The sequence below is a fragment of the Cotesia glomerata genome, linkage group LG2 (genome assembly GCF_020080835.1).
Source record: "Cotesia glomerata isolate CgM1 linkage group LG2, MPM_Cglom_v2.3, whole genome shotgun sequence".
In the NCBI taxonomy this organism is placed as follows: Eukaryota; Metazoa; Arthropoda; class Insecta; order Hymenoptera; family Braconidae; genus Cotesia; species Cotesia glomerata.
The window spans coordinates 31,206,466-31,222,925 of NC_058159.1; the positions used below are offsets into that span (position 1 = coordinate 31,206,466).

Consider the following 16,460-nt stretch of genomic DNA (forward strand, 5'->3'; position numbering starts at 1 on the left):
ACAGTCACCAAAAATGATTGTTCCAGATAAGTCGTCGTAATTGGGGCTTTTACCTTAATAAAAAGTAGAACATACCCAAAAGTCCAACCAAATTATGTAACCATTATTATTATATCTACCAACCTAAAACTCTGGAGTCAGTGACCATCATCAAATTTACTTTTAGAGAGATGATTTTTTACTATACACATTTATATTCCTAGAGAACTATTGCCTACAGTAAGTTTTTGTAAAAGTATAACGGTACTACGTAGACGAAAATCCTAAAAACGGTGTAACTGCGTCGCACTTAAGTTTTTTTTTCTAAAAATTTGTTTTTTGAAATAATTTAAAGCTTCTGTAGAGAGTGAATATAAATAAGAACAAAAATGATATTAAAGGGACTTCTTACCCTTTTAACTATTTTTCATCTCCAAAATGGTGTTACATCAAATTCTCACGAAGTTTTATTTGAAATTACTGACATAAATTCTATTAAAAAATTTATCGATGAACACTATGATGTATCCCGCAGTGAAAAATCATTTTCAGTACTTAAAAATTTAACTTTGGATGAAAAGAAGAAAGCAGCTCGAGAATTCTACCTGGAAATGGAAGCATTAATTAAAAACATATCAGAAATGATACCTGAATATGAAAGATTTTATAATTCTTGGTGGTATGAAGTACCGAGAGACTTAAAACCTTATGGCGTCGGTAGGAGAGACAATTTTGATTTGTTCGCTATGAAAGGTCGACTAGAAGTTTTATACAAGATAATTGAGCATGATGTGGACCAATTTTTCTCAGATTATATGACTAGATCTCAAGGTACCGGGAATGATGCAAATGAAATAAATGACTGTATGCATTCTTGGGCACTATATTGGTATTCCGCAAATGAGAACTCTCTCAACTTGAAATTAAATTTACATCATGGTCCTCTTCTTGTTTCTGGTAGTATTCGCCAACTCTTTTATGATTTAACATTCTACTTGTCTCGTGTTAAAAAAGCAGTAAGTGTAAATAGCTAAAAATTTTAAAGAAAATTAATTTAGAGATATTTTATTATTTTAAGAATTTTTTTAACAAGTAAATTATGGTAAAAAAAAAAAATTAGAAAAAAAATTGACTTGTAGAAATTTTACAGAATTAAAAATTCAATTGAAAAATAATTTATTTGTTAAAAAAAATTAAAAAATAATTAATGTCATAAATTTAATTTAAAAAAAAATAAAATAAGTAGAAAAAAAAGTGAAAATTTTTTAAATACCATTAAATACGTAAATTTATTTAATTAATCTATTTTAATTTGCAGGAAGACAATAAATACAATTACTGTAAAAGGACTTCTTCATACCATCAAGAATTTTACCAAATGTACAAACAATTAGTAATTAAAATTTTCCAAGAGTTTAGTGTGAGATATTTCTCCTCTATGGGACAAGCAATTTGTGGTACCAGTTTGCACTAATATATTTATTATTCTATATTATATCGACGGTCTAATTAGCAATTTGTCTAACTCCTTATTTTTTAGAGGGTGATTTTTAACACTTTGATGTAGCAATAATCCAATTGTAAATTATTTGAATAATTAAAACCTAAATATTATATCTCTATTAGAGATTAATGATATTAAATGGTTTTTTAAAGTGACAATAAATTTTGAACTAATTGTTTTTGTCGTACAAATAGAAGATTTTCTAAAATGAAGTTTAACAATTTGCTAATTAGAACGTCGATATGATTAATTATTTTCAATTTCATTTAATTACTAGTTTCACAATCTCATATGGAGACACTGGAAAGAATGAAGAGAAACTTATTCAATGATTTGAAGGCAATAATGAAGTCAACCAAAGGAGTTTTGCACAACACGACATGGTATATGTATCAGTGTGATCCGACAAAATTTGATAAGCGTAATAATTCACATAAAAAATATTTTTATCACTAAAAGACAAGTAACTTGATGAAATATTAAAAAATTTTAATTTTTGATCCAGCGGAAGAAGTAACACACCTTGAGTTAGAGAAAATGGTGCAGACGGTAATAATTGCAGAAAAGGATTTGAGCACCACTCACTCTTGCAGCCATAACTGTAACTTGAACTTAATAAAAGATACTTTAAATAAGACACAGTGTGATGAATTTCTGGACTGTCAATATAGTACGCCCGGTTACCAGATCACTGAATTGGTAAGTATTAAAATTTTTAAAAGATAATATCTATAATAGTAAAATCAGCTGACATCTGACAATTTTTTTGGTTTTTATAAAAAATCAATTTAAAAAAATTAGGAAAACTAGGAAACGGTTGACCTTAAAGGCCATCCCTGCAACTTCCCGCTAACTCCATACCTAAACGCTCAACATTTCACTTATTTTATTTTTGAGCTCTTTGAGCTCAAAAGTACAATTTCTGTGTTATTTTGAGATCTCCGAGCTCAAAGAGATAGCTTTTTTTGTGCTTTTGAGCTCTTCGAGCTCAAAAGTCTGATAGAAGTTTCATAAAACACGATTTTTGGAGTTTTCAAACCGCAATAACTTTTGAATGAATGAACCGATTTTTACGCGGTTGGTGGAATTCGACGCAGTTTTTGAAACCTCATAACGGATTTTTAAGTTTAAATGGATCGAACAAGGAATTTTGAAGTAATTCCAAAAAAACACTTTTTTTGAAATTTTTCATTTTCAATAACTCTCGAACTAATCAACCGATTTTGACGGGACTGGTGGCAATCGACGTGGTTTTTCAAGCTTAAGAGCGGAATAGTTTTTAGAATTGATCGGTGCACCCGTTTAGAAGTTATTCCAAAAAAAACAATTTTTTGAAAATTTATTTTTGAGATTTCTCAAAATTTAGCGAACCGAATTGATTCAAATTTTCACGAAATTTAATGGCAATGATACTCTTTGGATCGCCACCTATTTCGATCCGATCGGTCAAGCCGTTCAAAAGTTATAAGAAGTTTACACACACACATCGTGGGAATAGTCAGGGAAGCTTCCTGTGACCTTAAAACGTCGAGATCTGATGAAAACTCAATTTTCGCAAAACGGGGTAAAACCAATAACCTCCCGAATTTTGAAAATCTTCGATTTTCTTAGCGGGAAGTTAAAAAATGTATTATTAAAAAGTTTGCACTTGTAATTTTTTCTTAATTTCTAGATGTGGAATTTTTTAAATTAAAAATCGAAAAAATTAACAGATGTCAGTTAACTTCAGAATCATTAATATCTTCATTAGTTTGAAATTCTTCAACAGAGGAATAGTAGCAGACGTTATGAATCTTTCACCGGTTATGATGGCGAAAACAAAAAGCAGTATGGCAACCCCGATCGGCATTTCGAGAACCGTGAAAAACCCTTAGATGTATCTAGTTCATACAACTGGGGTACAATGAGATTCTGTGACTACTGTATTTGTACTTGTGCAACCAAGCAGTCGCACTCGCCAAATGTTACTAATGCTGTTAGTTTTAGAGACCTAGTTTCGGATATTGAAAACAACAAGTGAGTATATTAAAATTATAAATAATGACACTGAATTTGAAAGACATGAGAAATTTTATCATAATTTAATAGCAATTAAATTATTGCCAAAAAAATTTAATAGAAAAGTTGCATATGTGAAAAGTTTTTTAAATTTGACATTTGTTGGATAATTTCAGTATCATTTGTTAATATTTTGAAAAATATTTCAAGGAAGTATTTCTTAATTATGAATATTTAAGATAAATGAACAAAGTAATTGAAGACATTTTGTAGGGTTGTTGTAGATGTCAAGTTTGTGAAGAAAGATAACATGATTCACATGCAAATCTTAGAGGGTGAAGTTCAACCTTACGGTCAAATTGTAAATGAATCGTGGAAGGAATTGGATAAATTATACTACGATGAATCTTCTAAACACTTCTACAACAATGATCGCCTTGGTGGTAAAATTATTTATCAAAGAGGAACGGATTATGCTAGCCCGGATATTATGAACTTGAATGATGTAATGGCGCCAGAAAAGCATGTAATCACTGGGGTTCGATTCCGATTTACTGAAGATTTAGTTAACAATTCAACTCAGAAGCAAAGTCCAATTGAATTACAAATTCGAGTGACGTCTCTTGATTTTCTGAGAGGAAAATTAATTAATCTAGATCAATCATCGTGGATATCACCTAAGGAAAAACTTCTCAAGTAATATTTGACCTTTACTTTTTTTGCCTAATTAAAATGAGAATTAATTTAGCAGATATTTAATAATTTTGTTAATCAATAAATTATGGCAAAAAAAATGAGAAAAAAAAATTGAGATGTAGAAATTTTTAAAAATTATAAATGCAATTTTTTAAAAATAATTTTTCAAAAAAGATTTATTTGCTAAATAATATTAAAAAATTATCAACTGACTGCCAAGTTAAATCTCATCTAATTAAAAAACAAGATTCAACCCATGCAAAATCAGTATTAAATTGGTCATGTTCATGATTTTTATTCTAATTTTTATTAAATCGCTTGTTTCAGAAATGAATTGATACTAGAAAACCCAGACAATCCTAAGTATGTGAAATCAAATACTGATCCGACTATAACGTCAAATAAATTCGTTAGATTCCGAGCATCTGATTTGAAGAAAGATGCTGGACAGTCAACTGTGCCATTCTTTAGAGGTCGTAACACCGAATTGATTGACAAATTTCTTTTGGGTGGACTTGGTCTCATTCATCGCGGTCATCCTGGGTCTGGTGGACACCTTGATATAAAGATTTTTGACTTTGATATGTCGCCTTATTTCAATATCATCGACGATACTCCTGAGACATTATTGGATTAATTTACAAACAAGTCTTAATAGAGTTATCGATGAAAAACAAGTGTTGGAAACTGACGTTAAATGGTCAGAAAAATACCCAAAAAAAATTCATAGAGTTTAACTAAAATTGTTATTTTATAATTTTCTACTGGTTAATATAATAAATTACTTCCGTACTCTTTTTCTACATAAAATTTTGTATTATTTGATTAAGGTAGTACTACCGTTACCACAAGAGTCAAATCCCAAAACCTAATCTTGTTTGATTAACGTAGTAGATTTCCCTATACTAAATCACGTTGGAGAAAAAGAGACAGAAATACATTTTGAATGTTTTTTATTAATAAATATTCAAGCGATGTACTTCCAATGCTTTAACTAAATAATGAAGTTAATCGTGTAGACCTATCGTATAACATCTGGAGCTGTACCTGGGGATGGATTGTAAAAATTTTAGTATGGATGGAGATAGACTATCACTGATTTGTCTAAAAAAACAGATAACACTATACAAAAATGGTCTTACTTCTCCAGAGTACAACTGGTTCTCTTTAATCTATAATTTCATAAAAAATGTCAATGAATTCCATTTATGGATTGTTGACTCCTCTGACCCCAAAGTCTGGGAACGTGCCGGTAAATTTCTTCTGCGTAAATATAAAGAGAACCTGACGACGCAGATCCAAAACCAAGTAAATAATATGGCATATCTAGAATCCCCCGCAGCACTTGAAAAAGGCAGTAACTTATATCTAGCTAGCAATGTACCTCTACACGTCAAGAAAGTTTTTGCTCAACTTCGTACTGCTAGTGTGTACGGTTTCAGTATCTACATCAATGGAAAGACATCTAAGTTCAATCCACTGAAACCCTGTCCGACCTGCAACTCTGGTGAAAATGACTCGCTTGTTCACTTCCTGCTGTCCTGTCCTTCATACCTTGAAATCAGATCTAAATTCCTTAAAAACATCCCAAATCTCATGAACAACGCAAACCTGGTTTCCATCCTGCAACTTAGTAAACCTGGTGATCTATTGAACGTCTACAATTACATAGGAACACTTTGTGAACTGAGAGAGTCGATTATCGAACATTAACAAATTTAAACTCTTTACTTTATATGTTTTTTTTATAATTTTATAATTTGTATGATTGTATTGAACTCATTGCACTTAAATGTAAACCTTTAAGATAGCAATAAAATTTATCTATCTATCTATTAATAAATATTCTCATATTCTCGGAAACCACACTGATTGTTATTAAATATGTTCTAGATGTTATTTTCTCTCGTTGTCTTAATTTTTATAAGAATCTGAACGTCCAGTTTTGTGAAATAAAATAAAGTCTTTGATTTTCCATAAGGATCAATGGTAAAGGCAAAAATATGTAAATATTAACAGGCGAGACCATCTTTGTCTCGCTTTGCTCTCACAGAGTTCAACGAAACTATCTCTGTCGCACTCCCAACAGCAGAGCAATTGCAGTTTCGATTGGTTTCACGAAACGAATGAAATTTTTGAAAAAAACACTTTGTGGTGAAATAGTTTATTAAATTATCTATTATCTCTAAAAACCTTTTTTCAAAATTTCCATTCATTTCGCTAAACCGATTGAAACTGCAATTACTGGTCTCGCCTGTTAACCCTTCAGCACTCTCACTATAAGATTTTCTCTCACGGTCATGAATAACTCAAATTTTCTCTCAAATTTCAAATGGAATGACTATGTGATTTTTTTTCTATCTGTCAAAAAATTAATATTATTTCAGATTGCAATATTATTATTTTAATTGTTCTATACTATAAAAAAATAAAATAAATTTTATTAACTCTGTGAGATATTTTCTCATCGCAATAGTAAAGTAGGGGGGGGGGGGGGGGCAGAATATAAAAAATTAGATAAACGGTTGACCCTGAAGGCCATCCCTGCAACTTCCCGCCACTTACATACCAAGGCGCTTAAAATTGCACTAATAATTGCTCTTCGAGCTCAAAAAAACAACTTATGTCTTATTTTGAGCTCTCCAAGCTCAAAGAGATAGTCTTTCTATACTTTTGACATAGAATTTAATTTCACATAACTTCACACTAATAGATTTGTTTATAGTTAAAAAGATTTGTTAATATTTAACAAATCATTTATTAGAAGCCATTTGTTAGGCCTTAACAAATATTTCTTAGTATTTAAAAAGATTTATTAATACTTAATAAATGAATATCAGATTTATTGAATACAAACAAATCATTTTGAATACTAAGAAATATTTATTTAACATTAAAAAATGGTCTCTAATAAATGATTTGTTAGCTATTAACAAATATTATTTAATACAAATAAATCCTTCTATCAGTGCAGTCAATTCGTTCAAGAGATATCATAAACGAAAGAAAACCGAAAAGTGTTTTCTGCACATAACTTCACATAATTTCACATAATTTCACATAATTTCAGTCGATTCGTTCAAGAGAAATCATGAACGAAAGAAAACCGAAAAGTGTTTCCTGCACATAATTTCACATAATTTCACATAATTTCACATAATTTCAGTCGATTCATTCAAGTGTTTTTTCCACATAACTTCACATAATTTTGCATAAGTTCACATAACATTTCTTTTCGGATCGTTTTTGATGAGATAGTATAATTTTTAGACTTTTGAGCTCGAAGAAGCATAGAAAAGCTATCTCTCCAAGCTCGGAGAGCTCAAAATAATACATAAATCGATCCAAAAAAAATTAGGAAGGCCATCCCTGCAACTTCCCGCTAATTTCATACTTAGGCGCTTAAAATTGCACCAATGACGTTTTTGAGCTCTTCGAGCTCAAAAATACAATTTATGGGTTATTTTGAGCTCTCCGAGCTCAAAGAGATTGCTTTCCTATCCTTTAAAGCTCTTCGAGCTCAAAAGTCTGATAGAGATTTGATAAGACACTATTTTTTGAATTTTTAAACCACAATAACTTTTGAATGAATAAACCGATTTTTACGCGGTTAGAAGCATTCGACGCAGTTTTTCAAGCCTCACAAAGAATCTCAAATTTTGAATTGATCGCGCTAGGAATTTTGGAGTTATTCCGAAAAAACACTTTTTTCGGTTTTCTTTCGTTCACGATATCTCTCGAATGAATCAACCGATTTTGACCGGACTGGTGGCGATCGACGTGGTTTTTTGAGGTTAAGAGCTGATTAGTTTTTGGAATTGAACTATTAAGCCGTTTAAAAGTTATTCCAAAAAAACCACATTTGAAAAATTTTTTTTTTTTCAGTTTTTTGAAGATTTCTCAAAATCTATTGATCTGAATCGGTCCAAATAGTTTTCAAAATCTAAGTTTGGTCAAGCCCTTTCGAATGGCACCAACCGCGATGAAAGCGGTCAAGCCGTTCAAAAGTTATAAGCGGTTCACATACTTTCACACACACACACACACACACACACACACACACACACACACACACACACACACACACACACACACACACACACACACACATACATACAGACGCCGTGACAACCTCGCCGGGATAGTCAGGGAAGCTTTCTGTAACCTTCAAACGTCGAGATCTGATGAAAACTCGATTTTTGCAAAACGGGGTGAAAACAATAATTTCCCGATTTTTGAAAATCTTCGATTTTCGTAGCGGGAAGTTAAAAATCGGATCTGATGATCGGTACAGTTCAGTGGTTCCCGTAAGAGTGTATTTGTGTTTGGATGTATTATTATTAAATATTATTTTTAAATAAGTCAATTTTTTTTTGTTTTAAGAAATTTATTTGATTTAAGATTTTTTAAATTAAAGGGACTATAAGCATGCGTGCGCTTCCATATAAAGAGACTTAAACTAAGTTACCTATTGTCACTCTCGATGTTATTATAATTCATATTGTTATTATCTTTGAGTGTATAACTACAGATATTATATAAACCCATCTACCCTAGTTAAATCATATAAATCATATAAAAAATTAAATTTAAATCATATTATAGTTTATCATAAGCATTTTTATTATTATATTCATTATATTCAAATTTTTATAAAATTGTATCCACTATTGCAAAAATATTTTGTATACCTTGTCATTTGGCATCAGCCTTGGCATTATTAAATAAATAAATAAATAAATAAAAAATAAAATAAATCGTTTTGCGAGAGTGCTGAAGGGTTAATATCTTTTTTCAGGACTGCTCGCCAGGCGTCCAAAAATTTTACTGCTTAATTATGATATTATAAAGTACCAATATGCCAAATTTCATTAAATTCTGAACGCAAATTCTAAAACCAATAGGAATATCTTAATAAAACATACCAAAAAATTGTATTAAATTTTGTCACCATTGTTATCGCATCTACGACTTAAAATTCTGTAATTAACTAAGTGACCTAAATTATTAACAGTGATAACTACTATACCCATTTCTATTACAACAGAGAACTATTTCCTATGAGTAAGTTTTTGATCAGTATAACTTCTACCACGTATACAAAAAATCTAAAAACAGTATAGCTGCGTCGAAGTTAAGGTTGAGTTTTGTCTTCGAAAAAAATTGTTTTTCCGAATAATTTAAAACTTCTGCGGGAAGTGAAAATAAAGAATAAGAACAATAAATATATCAAGAATGATATTAAAGAGAATTCTTACCCTTTTAACTATTATTTATCTCCAAAATGCCGTCATTTCAGATTCTCAACAAGTCTTATTTGAACTTACTGATATAAATTCAATTAAAAAATTTATCAATGAACACTATAATGCAACCCGCAGTGACTTTTCAGTGCTTAAAAATTTAACTTTAGAGGAAAAAAACAAAACAGTTGAAGACTATTACCTGAAAATGATAACGATAGTTGAAAAATTATCAGAAATGAAATCGAATGATGAATACTCTGATATTTATTGGTGGGATAATGTAATATTAAAAGAATTAAAACCTGAGTTAGTCGGTTATAGGGACCCTATGAATGTGTTCTATTTAAATGGTCAACTAAAAACTGTACGCAAGGCAATTAAATATGACGTAAACCTATTATTCTCACCTGTTTTAATGTCTCCAAATACCGAGAACGTAAATTACTGTATGCATGCTCGGGCATTAAATTGGTATTCCGTAAATCATTATAATTTCCAATCCGAATTATATAAATCGTACACTAATATACTTGAATTCGACAATATTCGCCAAGTCTTTTATGATTTGATATTGCAGTTTTCTCATGTAGAGGAAAGAGTAAGTACAAATTTTTAAGTTAAAAATTTAAATAAATAAAGGTAAAATAATCATGAAATGTTTATAATTACCATTAAATATTTACACTGTTATTTAATTGATCTATGTCAATTTACAGGAAGAGAATAGGTACGATTATTGTAAACAATATTCTTCTTTCCATCAAGGACTGTACAATGTATACAGACAAGTTGTAATTGAAAGTTTTCAAGAGTTTAGTGTGAAATATTTCTCCTCTATGGGACAGGCAATTTGTGGTACCAGTGAATACTAAATATTTTCATTATTTCATTATATGATTCTTCTTTTCAACCTCATTTAATTACTAGATTCAGAATTCTATATGTGGGAAAAACGGATGGAGGAAAATTTATTCAAGTCATTGAAGATAATAATGGAGACAACCAAAGAAGTTTTGCGCAACACGACATATTATACGTATCCGTGTGATCCGTTATATTTTGACAATAGTAATAATTCACATAAAAAATATTTATATTACTAAAAGGCAAGTTAATTGATAAAATATTTAAAAATTTTAATTTTTAATCCAGTGAATAAAGAAAGACACCTTGAATTGGAGAAAATGGTGCAGACGGTAATAATTGCAGAGAAGGATTTGAGCACCACACACTCTTGCAGCCATAACTGTAACTTGAACTTAATAAAAGATACTATAAATAAGACAGAGTGTGATGAATTTCTGGACTGTCAATATAGTACGCCCGGTTACAAGATCGCTGAATCGGTAAGTATTAAAATTTTTAAAAGTTAATATCTATAACACTGAAATCAGCTGACATCTGCCAATTTTTTTGGTTTTTATAAAAAATCAATTTAAAAAAATGTATTTTTAAAAAGTTTGCACTTGTAATTTTTTTCAATTTCTAGATGTGGAATTTTTTTAATTAAAAATCGAAAAAATTGACAGATGTCAGTTAACTCCAGAATCATTAATATCTTTATTAATTAGATATTCTTCAACAGAGAAATAGTAGCAGACGTTATAAATTCTTTACCGGTTACGATGGTGAATACAAAAAGCAGTATGGCGACCCTCATCGGCATTCCAATAACCGTAAACGACCTTCAGATGTATCTAGTTCATACAACTGGGGTACAATGAGATTCTGTGACTACTGTATTTGTACTTGTGCAATCAAGCCGTCGCGCTCGCCACATGTAATTACTGCTGTCAGTTTTAGAGAACAAGTTTCGGAAATCGAAAACAACAAGTAAGTATATTACAATTATGAATAATGAGACTGAATTTAATAGCAATTAAATTATTGTCACATAAAATTTAATAAAAAAGATCTATATGTGGAAATAAAAAAAAAATATTAGTGGGAATTTTTATGGTAATTGATTTGTTAAAACATTAAAACAAATTGACACTTTTCGGATAATTTGAGTATCATTTATAAATATTTTAAAAAATAAGAAAGATAATAGAAGAAACATATTGTAGGGTCGTTGCGGGTCTTAAGTTTGTGAAGAAAGATGGAATGATTCACATTCAAATCGCAGAACGTGAAGTTCTACCTCACGGTCATGTTGGATATTATGAACTGTGGAAGCCATTGGAAGAATTTACTTACAATGAAACAACTGAAAAATACTACGTCTTAAAAAATAATGAGTCCCAAATTCCACTTGAGTTCGGAGTTGATTATGCTCGTCCACATGAAATGAACTTGAACAATGTGATGGCACCAAAGAAGCATGCCATCACAGGAGTCCGCTGGCGATTCGCCGGAGATTCTCTTGAATTTCCCAAACGAAAGCAAGGTCCAATTGAATTACAAGTTCGAGTAACATCTCTCGATTTTTCGAGAGGAAAATTAATTAATCTCGATCAATCATCATGGATTACTCCTAAAGAACAATCTCTCAAGTAATATATTTTTTTACTTTTTCTCAAATCGGTCAGCTTCATGACTTTAATTTTAATTTTAATTTTATTTCAGAGATGAATTGATATTAGAAAATCCAGATAATCCTATATATGCGAGTCAAAGTACTGGATGGAGATTGGAAAACCGAAAAGATCCTCAGTACGGACAATTAAAAATTCAGTCGACTATAACGTCGAATAAATTTGTTAAATTCCGAGCATCTGATTTGAAAAAAGATGCTGGACAGTCAACTGTGCCATTCTTTGATGGTCGTGAAAGTGGAATGCATGAAAGTCTTTTGGGTGGAGTTGGTCTCATTCATCGCGGTGTTCCTGGCTCTGGTGGACACCTTGCCTTCAAAATTTTCGATTTTGATATGTCGCCCTATTTTAATATAATCGACGATACTTCTAAAACATTACTGAATTAATTTACAAACAAGTCAAGTAGAGATATTGATGAATAAAAAGTTTTGGAAACTGACATTGAATGGTCAGAAAAGTACCCAAAAAAATTTCATAAAATTTTAATAATTGTTATTTTAATATTTTCTACCGATTAAAAAAATAAATTACTTTTGTACGTAAAATTTCGTATTTTTTACTTAAAAATAAATAGATAATAGGACATACCAAAAAATCCAATTAAACTTTGTATCTATTGCTATCGTATCCACCGCCGAAAAATCTCTAATCAGTGACCTCGAATTTATTTTTAGTGATGACAATTATCCACATCTATGCTACAACAAAGAACTATTTTCTATACCAAGTTTTTTATCAGTGTAACTTGTACCACGTAGGCCAAAAATCTAAAAACAGTATAACTACGTCGAATTTAAAGTTAAGTTTTGTTCTCTAAAACAATTGTTTTTCTGAATAATTTAAAACTTCTGTAGGAAGTGAAAATAAATAATGTAATGTAATGTATTTATTTACTGGCTATAGGACGAAGTCCCCTGGTAGCCAAAAGGTACAAAATACACAAAGATATAAAAAATTATTTATACAGAGGAAAACTATTATACAGAGTGTGCTTTGTCGAAAAGAAATGAAAAAGAAAAAAAAAACAATATAAAAAGCGCAGAAAGCAAAATGTCTTTAAATAATGTCTCTTCTCGTCATTAATCATAGCAGTTTAGTTAAAATTATAACAGAATTTCATTTATAGCAAAAGGCAATTAAAATAATTTCTAAGAATAAAATGAAAAATATGAATAATAAGGCAAAGCAAGTATCATCTAACACTGGATAGCACTACAAGCGCATCAATAAGTCTGTAAAAGTCACGAAATTTTCAAAGAGGCATTATTAGAGAATGAGCACTGGAAATTCAACACTTCTGTCGGCAACCAATGACGTAAGAGACCTAAATAGCTAGATGACGATCTTCTGCAGGTCCGTCGACGGCAAAATTTTAATCGGCCGACAATCATCAGACTTTCTCATAAAAACTGCAGCATCTGCTATCCAAACGTGCCTACGTTGGACTTGAGGGAAAGCTTGCAAAAGACGGTCTCTGAGATGATACAGTTGAACTGGCTGACGGTGATTAACATAGACTTTGGTATCCGCAAAAGACCCATCAACTTCCTTGGCAGTTAAGTTCGGTTTACTCTTCTTAGCAGCTACCAACTTCTTGCAAAAGTCCTTGTTGTTAAAAACAATAACGAGCGAACGCGAACCAGTTGAGCCTCCTCCATGCTGCGCACCTTTGGCATGAGCCTTTTTCCTAACTTGAAAGGCGTCAACCAGAACCCCTGGCTCCAACGGAGTGTCAAGCGCATCTGTAAGAGCAGTAGCGAGCAGCTTGGCGTCATTTTTGCCAGTCTCTGGCAATCCACTCACTACCAGCACTTAATTCTACCGCATGAAGCCGCTGACCAAGACTTACGACATCAGCATCAGTCTTCTTTTGAGTAGCCTTCAACTCTTTAAGATCTTCTCGATAATAAGAGCAATAAAAATATCAACAATGATATTGAAGGGAATTCTTACCCTTTTAACTATTATTTATCTCCAAAATGCCGTCATATCAGATTCTCAACAAGTCTTATTTGAAACTACTGATATAAATTCCATTAAAAAATTTATCGATGAAAACTATAATGCATTCCGCAGTGATTTTTCGGTTCTTAAAAATTTAACTTGGGATGAAAGAAACAAAAAAGCTGGAGACTTTCATCTGAAAATGACGACGTTACTTGAAAAATTATCAAAAATGAAATCGAGCGATGAACGCTCTGATATTTATCGGTGGGATAATAAAGTAATAAAAGAATTAAAACCTAATGTGGTAGGTTTTAAAGACCCTATTAATGTGTTCTATTAAAATGGTCAACTAAAAACTGTACGCAATTGCCTTAAGGCAATTGAGGATGACGTAAGCCGATTATCCTCACTTTTTTTAACTTCTTCTAAAAGTGACAATAAAGTAAATTACTGTATGCATGCTTGGACATTAAATTGGTATTCCGTAAATCATTATAATTTCGAATCACAATTAGAGAAATCGTACACTAATATACTTGTATTTGACAATATTCACCGTCTTTTATGATTTGATATTGCACTTGTCTCATCTAGAAAAAAAAGTAAGTAAAAATTTTCAAGTTAAAAATTTAATTAAAGAAAAATCAAATAATCATGAAAAGTTTATAATTACCATTATATCGCATGACTAATGCAAAAAGGGCGCATAGCTACAGGTTAGTAGGGATCCATGCTAAAAGGGCGCATAAAAAAAATTTTTTTTGCCATTCTTCTTGAAATCGCTCAAAACACAAAGATCTGTAAAAAAAAAAATTCAAGTATCCTAAAGCTAAAAGGGCGTAACTCAAGACATGCGCCCTTTTAGCTTTTAGAAAAGTAATTCCTAAAGCTAAAAGGGAACATAAAAAAAATTTAAGTTTTTATAAAAAATTTTGATAAATAGCTTCACAAGGTATAAAATAAAAAAGTTTAATGAATAAAAAAAAAATTTCTTAACAGTCGGTCCCTACACGGAAAGATGACACTGGGTATCATCCCAGATTATACTCAGTGATATCTGTGGTGAAAAAAAATTTCAGATAGTAGCTAAAAAAATCCAGATTAGACTGCGTGATATCTGGATTATACTCATTGTAATCTGGATTATAATAACTACCATCTGAAATTTTTTTTTACTCAGTATAATCCGGGATGATATCCAGTGTCATCTTGTTCTTTTCGCGTACGATTGCAGTTTCATATTTCTCTTCTAGACAAAGAAGAATTTTGAAAAAAACGCTCTGCTACGTAATAGATTTTTTAATTATCTATTTCGTATAGCAGGGTGTTTTTTTCAAAATTTTCATTTGTTAAAAAGAAAAAAATAAAACTTCAATAGCTTTATAATCATAAATGCACCGAGGATAGTACCGTTTCTTGCAGTGAGTGCGACGCGAGAAAAAGAGGGGATTGGCTGTTTTTAAGTACTTAAACAATATTGAAAAAATAATAATTTTTATATAAGCAATGGATAATTAAATTAATCGAAAACTAATGGGATTGAAATAATTTTCAAATAAAAAATAAATTAATACAATCACGCATATTTTGCAATTTTTAAAAAATATTTTTAATTTTAATTTTAAAAGAGTGTATGTTGAGTTAGACTACGCCTCTTTCGTGTGAATATACCGTTTTTTTTTAAATTTTTATGATAAAAATGAGCATTTTAATGAATAATTTAGAAAAAAAATTTATAAGCCCTTTTAGCTTTAGGTCATAAAATTTTCAAATTCCTAAAGCTAAAAGGGCGCATAATTAGAGACATACGCCCTTTTAGCTTTAGAAAATCAATGCTTGATTTTTCGACGAAGAATATGTCAACTAGTCGATTGGTGATAAAAAAAAAAATTATGCGCCCTTTTAGCTTTGCAAATTCTTCTTTCCATCAAGGACTGTACAATGTATACAGACAAGTTGTAGTTAAAAGTTTTCAAGAGTTTAGTATGAGATATTTGTCCTTAGTAGGACAGGCAATTTGTGGTACCAGTTTGCACTAAATATGTTTATTATTTTATAATATGATTAATTATTTTCGACTTTATTTTATTACTAGATGCACTAGACCCCGATCGGTATTTCGAGAACCGTGAACAACCCTTAGATGTATTTAGTTCATACAACTGGAGTATAATGAGATTCTGTTACTACTGTATTTGTACTTGTGCTATCAAGCCGTCGCGCTTGCCACATGTAATTACTGCTGTCAGTTTTAGAGATCAAGTTTCGGATATCGAAAACAACAAGTGAGTTTATTACAATTATAAATAATGGCACTGAACTTAATTTTTTAAAAAATTGTTAAAAATTGACAATTGTCGGATAATTTTAGTATCATTTATAAACATTTTAAAAAATGAGAAAGATAATAGAAGATACATTTTGTAGGGCTGTTGTGAGTCTTAAGTTTGTGAAGAAAGATGCCATGATTCACATTCAAATCGCAGAAGGTGAAGTTCTACTTCGCGGTCAGGTTGGATATCAACAAAAATAAATTTGTTAAATTCCGAG

The 16,460-nt window shown here is 30.8% G+C and overlaps 1 protein-coding gene across 3 annotated transcripts; it reads left to right on the forward strand.

Annotated features, from left to right (window-relative positions):
- The first annotated feature begins 56 nt into the window (after positions 1-56).
- LOC123259921 lies at positions 57-12,404 on the forward strand. 3 transcript variants are annotated; one of them, XM_044720740.1, is made up of 7 exons: positions 57-995; positions 1,298-1,436; positions 1,761-1,906; positions 1,988-2,182; positions 11,009-11,256; positions 11,493-11,918; positions 11,992-12,404. In XM_044720740.1, exons 1-7 carry the CDS (start codon positions 369-371, stop codon positions 12,347-12,349), a joined length of 2,139 nt encoding a protein of 712 aa, XP_044576675.1. In that variant the 5' UTR covers positions 57-368; the 3' UTR covers positions 12,350-12,404. The 3 variants fall into 3 exon arrangements, with proteins under 3 accessions (XP_044576675.1, XP_044576677.1, XP_044576676.1); XM_044720742.1 differs by lacking the exons at positions 11,009-11,256; positions 11,493-11,918; positions 11,992-12,404 and adding exons at positions 3,252-3,499; positions 3,755-4,177; positions 4,505-4,946 and having other exon boundaries at positions 60-995; XM_044720741.1 differs by lacking the exons at positions 11,009-11,256; positions 11,493-11,918 and adding exons at positions 3,252-3,499; positions 3,755-4,177 and having other exon boundaries at positions 63-995; positions 11,992-12,391.
- The last annotated feature ends 4,056 nt before the right edge of the window (positions 12,405-16,460 follow it).